Source organism: Aquarana catesbeiana, linkage group LG01, assembly GCF_042186555.1.
Source record: "Aquarana catesbeiana isolate 2022-GZ linkage group LG01, ASM4218655v1, whole genome shotgun sequence".
NCBI classification, from domain to species: Eukaryota; Metazoa; Chordata; class Amphibia; order Anura; family Ranidae; genus Aquarana; species Aquarana catesbeiana.
Genome location: NC_133324.1, coordinates 18,065,807 through 18,081,401, shown reverse-complemented (window position 1 = coordinate 18,081,401; position 15,595 = coordinate 18,065,807). Strand labels below are relative to the sequence as shown.

General features: G+C 46.5%; 1 protein-coding gene across 1 annotated transcript; it reads right to left on the bottom strand.

The window, feature by feature from the left end:
- Positions 1-2,644: 2,644 nt before the first annotated feature.
- LOC141130390 (E3 ubiquitin/ISG15 ligase TRIM25-like) lies at positions 2,645-14,499 on the bottom strand. Its single transcript, XM_073618132.1, has 2 exons — positions 14,297-14,499; positions 2,645-4,492 (listed from the first exon to the last, which is right to left on the bottom strand). Exons 1-2 carry the CDS (start codon positions 14,379-14,381, stop codon positions 2,910-2,912), a joined length of 1,668 nt encoding a protein of 555 aa, XP_073474233.1. The 5' UTR covers positions 14,382-14,499; the 3' UTR covers positions 2,645-2,909.
- Positions 14,500-15,595: the final 1,096 nt, after the last annotated feature.

Sequence of the window (15,595 nt, the reverse complement as noted above, 5' to 3'; positions counted from 1 at the left end):
ACTTTATTTTTCAATGGCCCTGTGTGTTCCCATATAACACTACATGACGATTTCATACAGCTTACATCTGGACTGGATAACGTGTCTGCCTGCACCTCCACCCTGACCACACTGCCTGCCTTCACCGCCTCCACCCTGACCACATTGCCTGCCTGCACCCCCTTTATCCTGACCACACTGCTTGCCTGCACCCCCTTTATCCTGACCACACTGCCTGCCTGCACCCCCTTTATCCTGACCACACTGCTTGCCTGCACCCCCTTTATCCTGACCACACTGCCTGCCTGCACCCCCTTTATCCTGACCACATTGCTTGCCTGTACCCCCTCCACCCTGACCACACTGCTTGCCTGTACCCCCTCCACCCTGACCACACTGCCTGCCTGTACCCCCTCCACCCTGACCACACTGCCTGCCTGCACCCCCTTTATCCTGACCACATTGCTTGCCTGTAGCCCCTCCACACTGCCTGCCTTCAGCGCCTCCACCCTGACCACATTGCCTGCCTGCACCCCCTCCACCCTGACCACACTGCCTGCCTGCACCGCCTCCACCCTGACCACACTGCCTGCCTGCACCCCCTCCACCCTGACCACATTGCCTGCCTGCACCGCCTCCACCCTGACCACACTGCCTGCCTGCAATGCCTCCACCCTGACCACACTGCCTGCCTGCACCCCCTCCACCCTGACCACACACACTGCCTGCACCCCCTCCACCCTGACCACATTGCCTGCCTGCACCGCCTCCACCCTGACCACACTGCCTGCCTGCACCCCCTCCACCCTGACCACACTGCCTGCCTGCACCCCCTTTATCCTGATCACATTGCCTGCCTGCACCCCCTCCACCCTGACCACACTGCCTGCCTGCACCCCCTCCACCCTGACCACATTGCCTGCCTGCACCCCCTCCACCCTGACCACATTGCCTGCCTGCACCCCCTCCACCTTATATTCCGAAGACTGGCGTTGTGGTGGAAAGACAACAAGAGGACACTTTTGTATTTTTTTCCTATTTTTTATGGACACATTTTTTTCATATTTTTATGGACAATTTTTTTTGACTCAATCACCTTTGAAGTCACTGGGTGTTATAATTGTGTAAACACATGTAATTTGTAACACTTAGGATTTATGCACTTGGTACATTTATTATATTGCACACACTCTTTTTAGAGTAGTGCCACCAGTGGCCTTCTGCATGTTCTTTATGTTACAACGTTTAGACATTCAGAAAGGCTATATATAGGTATTTTTACCTTATATTCACTGGCTGTCTGTACACCCTCCACTATGACTGCACTGCTGCCCACTTTTCAGCAAGACTACACTTCCTTTCCTGACTACACTGCCTGACTGAACACCCTTCACCTTACAATATATGCATTCCCTGCCTCTACAGCCCCCCCCCCAAGACCACATTACCCGACTTTCCATGAATCTCCTTTTCTTGGGAGATTTTTAGTATTTTGCACCTAGGGTTGCCACCTGTACGTTTTTCTCCCGGACAGTCCGGTTTTTGAATGATGTGTTTGGGTTTACTTCTGCCCCAGACCAGGACACATTATTCACATGGACTGCACTGAGAGTGACATGTCTCCCCTCTCCCTGACAGCAGCTTGGTTCAGCAGAGCAGAGTGTCAGTGTATCAAAGCTCCTCCTCTCCTCCTCCTTCTCAGTTCTGTACACACATGAGGAGGAGGGGAGCAGGGATGCGCTGATAGCAGGTCTGTAGAAAGTTTTTATTATGCTCTGTAGATGGAGGAGGGAGGGAGAGAGAGCGGCTGGAAAGGAGGACAAGGTAGAAAATATGTGGAGTGATCAAGGGGTTAGGAGGATATGTGCTAGGGGGCTTTGGCAGGGGGAAGATGGTAGAAGTATGTATTGTATTTGAAATCTGACAACCTCCCCTTGCACTCTCTCTTCCTTCCCAAAGCACTCCTCCAGCAGATATCCTACCCCCTACCCCCCCCCTTTTAACTGGCCCTCTTCTCTCACAAAGCGCCCCCCCCCCCCCCCAGCACATATCCTACCCCCACCCCTCCCCTTTGCACTGGCCCTCTTCTCTCACAAATCCCCCCAGCACATATCTGACCCCTTCAAGTGCCCCCAGCACATATGGGCACAGGCTGCATATGATGGGCACAGAGGCTGTATGATTGGCACAGAGGCTGCATATGATGGGCACAGTGACTGTATGATTGGCACAGAGGCTGCATATGATGGGCACAGTGGCTGTATGATGGGCACAGAGGCTGCATGTGATGAGCATAGAGGCTGCATATGATGGGCACAGTGACTGTATGATTGGCACAGATGCTGCATATGATGGGCACAGTGGCTGTATGATGGGCACAGTGGCTGTATGATGGGCACAGTGGCTGCATGTAATGGGCACAGAGGCTGCATGTGATGGGCACATTGGCTGCACGTGATGGGCACATTGGCTGCACATATTGGGCACATTGGCTGCACATGATGGGGCACAGTGGCTGCATTTGATGGGGCACAGTGGCTGCATTTTATGGGGCAATGTGGCTGCATTTTATGGGGCACAGTAGCTATATTTTATGGGGCACAGTGAAGCTGCAATTGATGGGTTCTTTTCAGAATTTTTCATTTTGTTTGCGCCCCCCCCCCCCCCCCAAAAAAAAAAAAAATTTTGAGCACCAGCCGCCACTGCCCCACAGCACATATCTAATTCTCCCCACCCCCCTGCTAACACTAGCCCTCTCCCCAGGGCATATCTGACCCCTGCATTCCGTGCAGAACACTCACAATTCAGCCACGTGCACTACCACCAAAAGTGTCCCAGGTCTTTTATAATCTTATAGCGTATACCCCCCCCCACAAAATAAATGCCGCTGCTAAAGTGTTCGGGTTTGGCTTAAAGAAAAGATGGCAACCCTATTTTGCACCCCCTATCAACTTTATATTACCTGACCCTACCCATAGAACAGCATGGAGGGACTCAATGAAATTGACAGTAAAGGTGTGAAGGTGTCGGATCGGGACACACAGTTCATGAAAGGACAACTTCCCGGCCTCATAATCCAGACATATCCTGATTCTGTTACTGGAGATATTGGCTGGTAACTGGACCTCTGTACTGTCATGTACCACTGCATACCTGTTACCACCATTACTCCTCTGCAAACACCAGGACTTTTTATTATTTCCAACTAGTACCTGGGGCCATAACTTCCTCTGTATACTGGGGTAACACATCCCGATTTTCCACGTATCCGATCCCCTGACATCCACTTCCCAGCAATGTCGCCCTGAGAAGAAACTCTGACTGCTTATCACCTGAGAACACTGAAATCTCTCTGGTGTTTCTGGGCACTCCTGGATCGAGGAAAAGGATGCCATTTTTCTGTCATCTGATATACATAGCTGTTTACCAGCTGTGTTTCCATCCAGTAATATGTCTATGGTCGTATTCGTATAGAAACATGCATTGACCCCTGTTATCAGATCAGAGATGGTGTGTAATGTTTGTGAGATCCCAACCACATCCAGATCTCCATCATGTAGGGGTCTATTATTTCTCTCTTTATCTTCATTACCTTCCTCCTCAGTATCACATTGGTTACCTAAGTCTGATTTCATTAGGACAGCCAGTGGGTCGGTCATATTACACAGTTCCTCGATGTGATGTATCTTCCTGGACAATTCATCCTTCTTTCGTTCAAGCGTCTGGATCAGATCTGACACATGCGAGACCTTCTTTGCCTGCTTGGTGATCTCGCTCAGGACTCTCTTCTCCAGGTCTTCTAGTCGTGTCTTGAGGTCCCTGAACAGGGCAGTGACTCTCTCTTTGTCCCCAGCTGATTTTTCTTCCAATTTTCTCTTCTCTTCCTGCAGACTTTTGACTTTCTTTTCAGTCTTCCCTTCCTCTGTCTTCAACTTACTAAGAGCATGGGTCATTTCCTTCTTTTTCTTCTCATAGGCCTCATCCAGAGGTTCCTTGTCATGGCCTGCGTGCTCTCCAATCAGACAATACACGCAGACACAGGCGGAGTCCTTGATGCAGAAATACTCCAGCATCTTTTTATGAAGTTTACACTTCTGGTTCTCCAGGGAAGTGGTGGGATCAGATAGAACATGCTCTCCTGCCGTGCTGTGGACTTTCAAGTGGCCATCACACAAGTGAACTTCACACAGCAGACAGGATTTGACAGCGGGTACACGTGCGTGGATGCAGTGCGTGCACAAAATCCCAGACTTCTCCTTATCTAGGTGAGCAGGTGAAAAATTGTCTACCATGTTCCGAAGCACAATGTTTTTATGCAGTGCAGGCCTGCTTTGAAACTTTAATCTGCATTGAGGACAGAAATAACCCCCAGGCTGCTCCTGTGTGTCTAGTACTTGATCAATACACTCCCGGCAGTAGTCGTGTCCGCACAAAAGGTTTACAGGATCTTTATAAGTGCTCAGACAGATGGAACAATCCAGATCCTTTCTCGGGTCAGCTGATGCCATTATCTCTGTAAACAAGAGAGAGAAATGAAAGTCAAACAGTGACCCTAGACGGTGGGTGGTGCTTCGTGGCTTGCTTAACCACTTAAGGAACGAGCCTCTTTTTTGAGATTTGTTGTTTACAAGTTAAAAACAGGTTTTTTTTGCTAAAAAATTACTTAGAACCCCCAAACATTATACAATTTTTTTTCTAACACCCTAGAGAACAAAATGGCGGTCGTTGCAATACTTTCTGTCACACTGTATTTGCGCAGCGGTCTTACAAGCGGTCTTTTTTTGGAAAAAATACACTTTTTTGAATTAAAAAATAAGACAACAGTAAAGTTAGCCCAGTTTTTTTTTATATTGTGAAAGATGATGTTACGCAGAGTAAATTGATACCCAGCATGTCACGCTTCAAAATTGCGCCCGCTCGTGGAATGGCAACAAACTTTTACCCTTAAAAATCTCCATAGGCGACGTTTAAAAAATTCTACAGGTTGCATGTTTTGAGTTACAGAGGAGGTCTAGTGCTAGAATTATTTCTCTCGCTCTACCGATCGCGGCGATACCTCACATGTGTGGTTTGAACACCGTTTTCATATGCGGGCGCTACTCATGTATGCGTTCGCTTCTGCACGCGAGCTATGCGGGACGAAGAGCGTTTACATTTTTTTTTCCTTACTTATTTTACCTTTTACTTTTTAATTTTACACTGTTCTTTTTAAAAAAAATTGTGTCACTTTCATTCCTATTACCATGAATGTAAACATCCCTTGTAATAGAAAAAAAGCATGACAGGATCTCTTAAATATGAAATCTGGAGTCAAAAAGACCTCACATCTCATATTTACACTAAAATGCAATAAAAAGTTTTTGTCATTTAAAAAAAAAAAAAAAGTCTCTTAAAGAGCTATGGGCGGAAGTGACGTTTTGACATTGCTTCAGCCCTGCAATGATATATACCCAGCATGTGAAAGGATTGCTGCCAGATCACTTTTATCAGCAGCGGGAGAGGGCCCTCCCGCTGTGCTCCGGTGCCTTCCGCTGCTTGCCGGAGGGCACCGGAGCGCGGCGGGAGGGGGGGCCCTCTCCCGGTAAAAGTGATCTTGCGGCGAATCCACCGCAGAGACCACTATTATTGGACCGCTGGCCCAAAAAGAGGATACCGGGGTTATAGCAGCTAGCTGCTGCCATAACAACTATATTCCTCTTCAAAGTTAGGACATATATCGGCGTGCGGCGGTCCAGGAAGAGGTTAATGCTGAGAGACTCAGAATCGTATTACAACCTCTCTGAATTCCGATTCAAGTCTTTACTCAAACCGCCCTGATGTGGTCACTGTATATGGCCTCAGCTGACACTGCGCCGGCCATGCCCCCTAAAACGTTTTGCCCTGCCCACTGAGGCTTGGTCACACCTCTGTAAACAAACCTCAGTGGGCAGGGTGAAAAGCATCAGGGGGTGGGGCTGGAGTACAGTCCGATGAGGTCACACACCGTGAACATATCGGGGCAGTCTGAGCGGTCTCCCTTCCTTCGGTTCACCCACACTTTTGAATTGGTGCTCTTGGATGCCGCCGGCTTGGAGCGGTGCAGCTAGGGCTGCCATCTTTTCTTCGGGCCAAACTTCAGCAGGGCTTTTTTTTTTTGAAGCATACACTATGAGATTGTAAAATACCCGGGACACCTCTGTGTGACCTAGAGGAGTAGTAATGCGGCACGCGCAGCGGTGAACAGAGGGTGTAGCCAATTGCATACAGTGCAGGTGTGTGTAATGTACAATAGAGTGTATATAGTGTATATGTATTGTGTAATTTACCATATAGTGTATATAGTGCAGGCGTGTGTAAGGTACAATATAGTGTATATAGTGTATATGTAGTGTGTAATTTACAATATAGTATATATAGTGTATATGTAGTGTGTAATGTACAATATAGTGTATATAGTGTATATGTAGTGTGTAATTTACAATATAGTATATATAGTGTATATGTAGTGTGTAATGTACAATATAGTGTATATAGTGTGTAATGTACAATATAGTGTAAATGTAGTGTGTAATGTACAATATAGTGTATATAGTGCAGGTGTGTGTAATGTACAATATAGTGTATATGTAGTGTGTAATGTACAATATAGTGTTGCTTAGTGTGTGTAATGTACAATATAGTGTATATGTATTGTGTAATGTACAATATAGTGTATATAGTGCAGGTGTGTGTGTAATGTACAATATAGTGTATATGTAGTGTGTATTGTACAATTTAGTGTTGCTTAGTGTGTGTAATGTACATATACACTATATAGTGTATATAGTGTATATATAGTGTGTAATGTACAATATAGTGTATATATAGATTGTAATGTACAATGTAGTGTATATAGTGTATATGTAGTGTGTAATGTACAATGTAGTGTATATATAGATTGTAATGTACAATGTAGTGTATATAGTGTATATATAGATTGTAATGTACAATGTAGTGTATATAGTGTATATATAGATTGTAATGTACAATATAGTGTATATATAGATTGTAATGTACAATATAGTGTATATATAGATTGTAATGTACAATATAGTGTATATATAGATTGTAATGTACAATATAGTGTATATGTAGTGTGTAATGTTTGGTGGGAAGCCTCCCAGTGTAATTTTGGGGGGGGGGGGGTCTCCTGGTTTAGTATGGGGCCTGTATATGGGGAAATTATTAGTAATTTATTGTATGAATTATCAGATGTTCACATCAATGGAGGATAATAAATTACGTACTCACATATATAAATGTTGAGTTAATCACATGCATAAACACACACACTTAAGTGCATACAGATACTGAGATACACAGTATCTCACAAAAGTTAGTACACCCCTCACATTTTTGTAAATATTTTCTTCTATCTTTTCATGTGACAACACTGAAGAAATGACACTTGTCTACAATGTAAAGTAGTGAGTGTACAGCTTGTATAACAGTGTAAATGTGCTGTCCCCTCAAAATAACTCAACACACAAATTGTCCAAATTGGGCCCAATTAGCCATTTTCCCTCCCCGGTGTCATGTGACTCGTTAGTGTTACAAGATCTCAGGTGTGAATGGGGAGCAGGTGTGTTAAATTTGGTGTTATCGCTCTCACTCTCTCATACTGGTCACTGGGAGTTCAACATGACACCTCATGGCTAAGAACTCTCTGAGGATCTAAAAAAAAAGAATTGTTGCTCTACATAAAGATGGCCTAGGCTATAAGAAGATTGCCAAGACCCTGAAACTGAGCTGCCAAATGGTGGCCAAGACCATACAGCGGTTAAAAGGACAAGTTCCTCTCAGAACAGGCCTCGCCAGGGTCGACCAAAGAAGTTGAGGTCACGTGCTCAGCGTCATATCCAGAGGTTGTCTTTGGGAAATAGACGTATGAGTGCTGCCAGCATTGCTACAGAGGGTGAAGGGGTGGGGGGTCAGCCTGTCAGTGATCAGACCATACGCTGGACACTGCATCAAATTGGTCTGCATGGCTGTCGCCCCGGAAGGAAGCCTCTTCTAAAGATGATGTACAAGAAAGCCCGCAAACAGTTTTGCTGAAGACAAGCAGACTAAGGACATGGATTACTGGAGCCATGTCCTGTGGTCTGATGAGACCAAGATAAACTTATTTGGTTCAGATGGTGTCAAGCGTGTGTGGAGGCAACCAGGTGAGGAGTACAAAGACAAGTGTGTCTTGCCTACAGTCAAGCATGGTGGTGGGAGTGTCATGGTCTGGGGCTGCATGAGTGCTGCCGGCACTGGGGAGCTACAGATCATTGAGGGAACCATGAATGCCAACATGTACTGTGACATACTGAAGCAGAGCATGATCACCTCCCTTCAGAGACTGGGCCGCAGGGCAGTATTCCAACATAACGACCCCAAACACACCTCCAAGATGACCACTGCCTTGCTAAAGAAGCTGAGGGTAAAGGTGATGGACTGGCCAAACATGTCTCCAGACCTAAACCCTATTGATCATCTGTGGGGCATCCTCAAATGGAAGGTGGAGGAGCGCAAGGTCTCTAACATCCACCAGCTCTGTGATGTCCTCATGGAGGAGTGGAAGAGGACTCCAGTGACAACCTGTGAAGCTCTGGTGAACTCCATGCCCAAGAGGGTTTAGGCAGTGCTGGAAAATAATGGAGGCCACACAAAATATTGACACTTTGGGCCCAATTTGGACATTTTCACTTAGGGGTGTACTGACTTTTATTGCCAGCGGTTTAGACATTAATGGCGGTTTAGACATTATAGCCTAGGCCATCTTTATGTAGAGCAACAATTCTTTTTTTCAGATCCTCAGAGAGTTCTTTGCTATGGAGGTGCCATGTTGAACTTCCAGTGACCAGTATGAGAGAGTGAGAGCGATAACACAACAATTTAACACACCTGCTCCCCATTCAAACCTGAGACCTTGTAACACTAACGAGTCACATGACATCGGGGAGGGAAAATGGCTAATTGGATCCAATTTGGACATTTTCACTTAGGGGTGTACTCACTTTTGTTGCCAGCGGTTTAGACATTAATGGCTGTGTGTTGAGGTATTTTGAGGGGACAGAAAATTTACACTGTTATACAAGCTGTACACTCACTACTTTACATTGTAGCAAAGTGTCATTTCTTCAGTGTTGTCACATGAAAAGATAGAAGAAAATATTTACAAAAATGTGAGGGTGTACTTACTTTTGTGAGATACTGTATACATATGCTCAATTACATACAGTACATGCACACACACATCTATAAATCCACTCAGATACATGCATACACACTCAGATATATATAGATACATGCATACACTCAGATATATATAGATACATGCATACACTCAGATATATATAGATACATGCATACACTCAGATATATATAGATACATGCATACACACTCAGATACCCACAAACGTATAAATACACTGGACACAACCACAACATACTGTGAGATAAATACATATATATGTAGCCTGGTAATGGGCAGCCAGCTTCTCTCCTCTCCTCTCCTCTCTCCTCTCCTCTCCTCTCTCCTCTCTCCTCTCCTCTCCTCTCTCCTCTCTCCTCTCCTCTCTCCTCTCTCCTCTCCTCTCTCCTCTCTCCTCTCTCCTCTCTCCTCTCCTCTCCTCTCTCCTCTCTCCTCTCCTCTCCTCTCCTCTCCTCTCCTCTCTCCTCTCTCCTCTCCTCTCCTCTCCTCTCCTCTCCTCTCCTCTCCCCTCTCCTCTCCTCTCCTCTCCCCTCTCCTCTCCTCTCTCCTCTCTCCTCTCCTCTCCTCTCCCCTCTCCTCTCCTCTCTCCTCTCTCCTCTCCTCTCCTCTCTCCTCTCTCCTCTCTCCTCTCCTCTCCTCTCCTCTCCCCTCTCCTCTCCTCTCCTCTCCTCTCTCCTCTCCTCTCTCCTCTCTCCTCTCCTCTCCTCTCCTCTCCTCTCTCCTCTCCTCTCTCCTCTCTCCTCTCCTCTCCTCTCCTCTCCTCTCTGTCCTGTTGTCCCCTCACACTCCATGCAGCTCCTCCCCCACACACACACACACACACACACTCACACACACTCACAGCCCTCTCCAATACATCGGTCCATCAGAGTGAACAGTCCTGATAGGGCTCCAGTAGCCAGAACTAAAAGCAAAGCATTGAAAAATGCGGACGGTAGGTTCTGTATCCCTCCACAGAGAGAAACAAGTCCCTTGTAATTAGGGCTGTTTCCACCCTGACCATTACAAATATGTGAAGATCTGATACATGTTATGGAAGCAAGATTCTAATTAAGCTTTTATGGGGTTGCTATTGGGGTGTTAAGAGTTTTTGGGAGTGCCCTGGTGTCTGGTGTCCAGGTGTCGGGCAGTGAGAAACCCGGGCAGAGGATGTAAAAACCAGACTGTCCGGGTGAATCCCAGACAGGTGGCAAACCTAGGTGCAACAAGCCTTTCCTGACCACAACTCAAGGCTTTGTTGTTTTGCCCTGGTCAAGGCCAGATCACCAACAAGGAACATAGGTGAGAGCCATGACCTGGCAGGTGTCAAGGGGGCCCGTCTGCAGCCTCCGTGGTTGGCTAGAGCGGATCCCATTCTCTTCCTTCCTGTTTGGCATGGCCACCACCAATATGCCATTTCTACAATCACAGATGGGATCCAGTGTGTGATTCTGCTTCCTGCTTGTGTGTCACCCGGAACAGCCACTCAGAAGCAGCAAGTAGAATCACACACAGCATCCCAACTGTCATGTCAGCAATACTACAGCAGCTGGTGTGTGTATGTATGTAGGCAGGTGCAGTCTACATTCTCCACTGCAGGTGGTGCTTTTCCACAGCTGGAGAGGAAGTCAAGAGGAACATGGTTCCTCTATGGTTTCCTGGGTCACTGGGGAAGCTATCCGATTGGATGCTGCCATCCCATGTGACACTAGCAGCCATCTTGGGTCACGCAGAGCTTATTTAGAGCCCTGGCTCCCAGGTTTGGCGAGCATTTACCAGTTGGTGGAGTAGGGACAGGTACCCCACCTGGTAGAGAGAGAACTTGAGGCAGGAAAATGTTCCTGACAAGGAGGGAAAGCTTAGGGCTCACAACTTCTCTGGACGCCTGCCTGTTTGGGCACAAGATGGCCAGGCCCCATTCTTCCTATCTACAGATGCTGTCAGTTTGGCTGGCTTCTGCTCTTTACATGCTGTTGGAACTGTGAGCGTTCTCGTTTAGGCTGCCTTCTCACCGAACTGTGAACTGTCCCTGCATTGTTTCTATACAAGTTCTTTCATTGCAAAGGGAGTGTATTACGGGCCATAATGTAGCACGCAGGGGTGCCGCCCCCCCATCCATACGCCCAGCCCCCTAATCTACATGTGGGGTGCCAATGATGGGGCACTATTCATCCCACTGACACCAACGATTTGGGCACTATTCCTCCCACTGATACCAATGATAGGACACTATTCCTCCCACTGATACCAATGATGGGACACTATTCCTCCCACTGTTACCAATGATGGGACACTATTCCGCCAACTGACACCAACGATGAGGCACCATTCCTCCCACTAATACCAATGATGGGGCACTATTCCTCCCACTGATACCAATGATGGAGCACGATTCCTCCCACTAATACCAATGATGGGGCACTATTCCTCCCACTGATACCAATGATGGGACACTATTCCTCCCCCTGATACCAATGATGGATCACTATTCCTCCCACTGATACCAATGATGGGGCACTATTCCTCCCACTGATACCAATGATGGGGCACTATTCCTCCCACTGATACCAATGATGGGACACTATTCCTCCCACTGATACCAATGATGGAGCACGATTCCTCCCACTAATACCAACGATGGGGCACTATTCCTCCCACTGATACCAATGATGGGACACTATTCCTCCCCCTGATACCAATGATGGATCACTATTCCTCCCACTGATACCAATGATGGGGCACTATTCCTCCCACTGATACCAATGATGGGGCACTATTCCTCCCACTGATACCAATGATGGGACACTATTCCTCCCACTGATACCAATGATGGGACACTATTCCTCCCACTGATACCAATGATGGGGCACTATTCCTCCCACTGATACCAATGATGGGACACTATTCCTCCCACTGATACCAATGATGGGGCACTATTCCTCCCACTGATACCAATGATGGGACACTATTCCTCTCACTGATACCAATGATGGGGCACTATTCCTCCCACTGATACCAATGATGGAGCACGATTCCTCCCACTAATACCAATGATGGGGCACTATTCCTCCCACTGATACCAATGATGGGACACTATTCCTCCCCCTGATACCAATGATGGATCACTATTCCTCCCACTGATACCAATGATGGGGCACTATTCCTCCCACTGATACCAATGATGGGGCACTATTCCTCCCACTGATACCAATGATGGGACACTATTCCTCCCACTGATACCAATGATGGAGCACGATTCCTCCCACTAATACCAACGATGGGGCACTATTCCTCCCACTGATACCAATGATGGGACACTATTCCTCCCCCTGATACCAATGATGGATCACTATTCCTCCCACTGATACCAATGATGGGGCACTATTCCTCCCACTGATACCAATGATGGGGCACTATTCCTCCCACTGATACCAATGATGGGACACTATTCCTCCCACTGATACCAATGATGGGACACTATTCCTCCCACTGATACCAATGATGGGGCACTATTCCTCCCACTGATACCAATGATGGGACACTATTCCTCCCACTGATACCAATGATGGGGCACTATTCCTCCCACTGATACCAATGATGGGACACTATTCCTCTCACTGATACCAATGATGGGGCACTATTCCTCCCACTGATACCAATGATGGGTCACTATTCCTGCCACTGACACCAATGATGGGACACTATTCCTCCCACTGATACCAATGATGGGGCACTATTTCTCCCACTGATACCAATGATGAGGCACTATTCCTCCCACTGACACCAATGATGGGGCACTATTCCTCCCACTGATACCAATGATGGGTCACTATTCCTGCCACTGATACCAATGATGGGTCACTATTCCTGCCACTGATACCAATGATGGGTCACTATTCCTGCCACTGATACCAATGATGGGGCACTATTCCTCCCGCTGATACCAATTGTGGGACACTATTCCTCCCACTGATACCAATGATGGGACACTATTCCTCCCACTGATACCAATGATGGGGCGCTATTCCTCCCACTGACACCAATGATGGGGCACTATTCCTCCCACTGATACCAATGATAGGACACTATTCCTCCCACTGACACCAATGATGGGGCACTATTCCTCCCACTGATACCAATGATAGGACACTATTCCTCCCACTGATACCAATGATGGGACACTATTCCTCCCACTGATACCAATGATGGGGCGCTATTCCTCCCACTGACACCAATGATGGGGCACTATTCCTCCCACTGATACCAATGATAGGACACTATTCCTCCCACTGACACCAATGATGGGGCACTATTCCTCCCACTGATACCAATGATGGGGCACTATTCCTCCCACTGACACCAATGATGGGGCACTATTCCTCCCACTGATACCAATGATAGGACACTATGCCCCCCACTGATACCGATGTCCGCCCCCCATAAAGTCTGAAGGACAGTAAACTGGCCCTTTGTTTAGAACGTTTAGAGACACTTGTATTAGAATATAAAGGAGGATACAGAAGACAGAAGAGCTTACAATCTATTATAATATAAAGGAGGATACAGAAGGTAGAAGAGCTAGCAATCTATTAGGGTGTAAAGGGACAGCACAGAAGAGTTAGGAGCTGGAAATTTACTCTGGTCTAAGAGAGAAATGCAGAATGTGAAAGAAATTAATTAATAATAATAATAATACAGTAAAACCTTGGTTTGAGAGTAACTTGGTTTGAGAGCGTTTTGCAAGACAAGCAAAATGTTTAATTAAATTTTGACTTGATATACAAGTGATGTCTTGATATACAAGTAGTGTCATGTCACAGCTGAGTATAAAAAAGAAGAGAGGAGCCTCTAAGTGTAGCAATATGGTTACATTTTATAAAGGTATCAACATTTAGCAACTTATTGCTACACTTAGAGGCGCCTCTCTTCTCTTTTATACCCTGTAAAAAAATGCTTTGATATACAAGTGCTTTGGATTACAAGCATGTTTCTGGAATGAATTATGCTCACAAACTGTATAAATCAGTGAGGAGGAGATGGCCTTCTGATAAACGAAAACCAAATCTTCCTGTTTATGAAGTAGTGAGAGGACGATGTATAACCCCCCCAGGTATATATTACCTGTCACCCCGATCACAGCACTGACAATGCCTTGGTCTGCTCTTCTCTCCAGAGGGACAAGGTCACAATGTGTCCCACACTCCATACACCCCCCGGCAGTAGTTGAGTCCACGGTTCAGGATGAGCAGATCATTACAAGATCTCAGACAGACGGGACATTCCAGCGACTTCCCCAGATCAGCCGACGTCATCTCCATCAGAAGAGAAGAAACGAAACCGAAAGTCAGACTAGAGGGCGAGCCCCATAATAATACAGAGAAGACTTTACATGGAGAGATACAGACACATTTCACCTATTAGGAGAGCATGCAAAAAAAATCACCAAAAAATACAACAATCACCTATCTCCATTCTTATCATGGAATAATATAAATGATGAAAAAAATACATTGTTTTAGTCTTTGGTTGCATTCAAAGAATACATTTGAGCAAAGGAATAGGAAGATTGTTAGAGCCTTAAAGTGATTGTAAGGGTTCATTTTTTTTTTAATAACAAACACGTCATACTTACCTCCTCTGTGCAGCTCGTTTTGCACAGAGTAGCCCCCGAACCTTCTCTTCGGCTCTTGCGGCTCCTCCCCACATCAGATAACCCCCTAGGAGAAGCGCTCTCCCGGGGGGGGGGAGGGGGGCGGTACCTTGCAGTCGCTCTCCGGAGTCCATCATGAATGAGCGAGTTTGGGGTGGAGGAACTTGACTGACCTGCAAAGAGTGGAAACTGTGAGCCAGGCCTTCTCGTCCAACATCAGTGCCTGACCTCACAAATGCCCTTCTGGAAGAATGGTCAAACATTCCCATAGACACACTCCTAAACCTTGTGGACGGCCTTCCCAGAAGAGTTGAAGCTGTTATAGCTGCAAAGGGTGGGCCAACTCAATATTGAACCCTACGGACTAAGACTGGGATGCCATTAAAGTTCATGTGTGTGTAAAAGCAGGCGTCCCAATACTTTTGGAAATATAGTGTAAGTCATCTAGGAATTGGCAGGTACCTCAATAGTAGCTGAATTCCTGGAATTTGGCGTGACTCCCCTTTGGCTTCAAACCAGCATCAAGTCTTGATCGGACGTTCCGACAACAAAATCCTAGGATTTTTTCCGACGGATGTTGGCTCAAACTTGTCTTGCATACACACGGTCGCACAAAGTTTGGCGGAAAATCCGATCATTCTGAACGCGGTGACGTAAAAAACGAGACTATAAACGGGGCAGTAAACGGGGCAGTAGCCAATAGCTTTCATCTCTTAATTTATTATGAGCAAGCGTGGCACTTTGTGCGTCGGATTTGTGTACACACGATC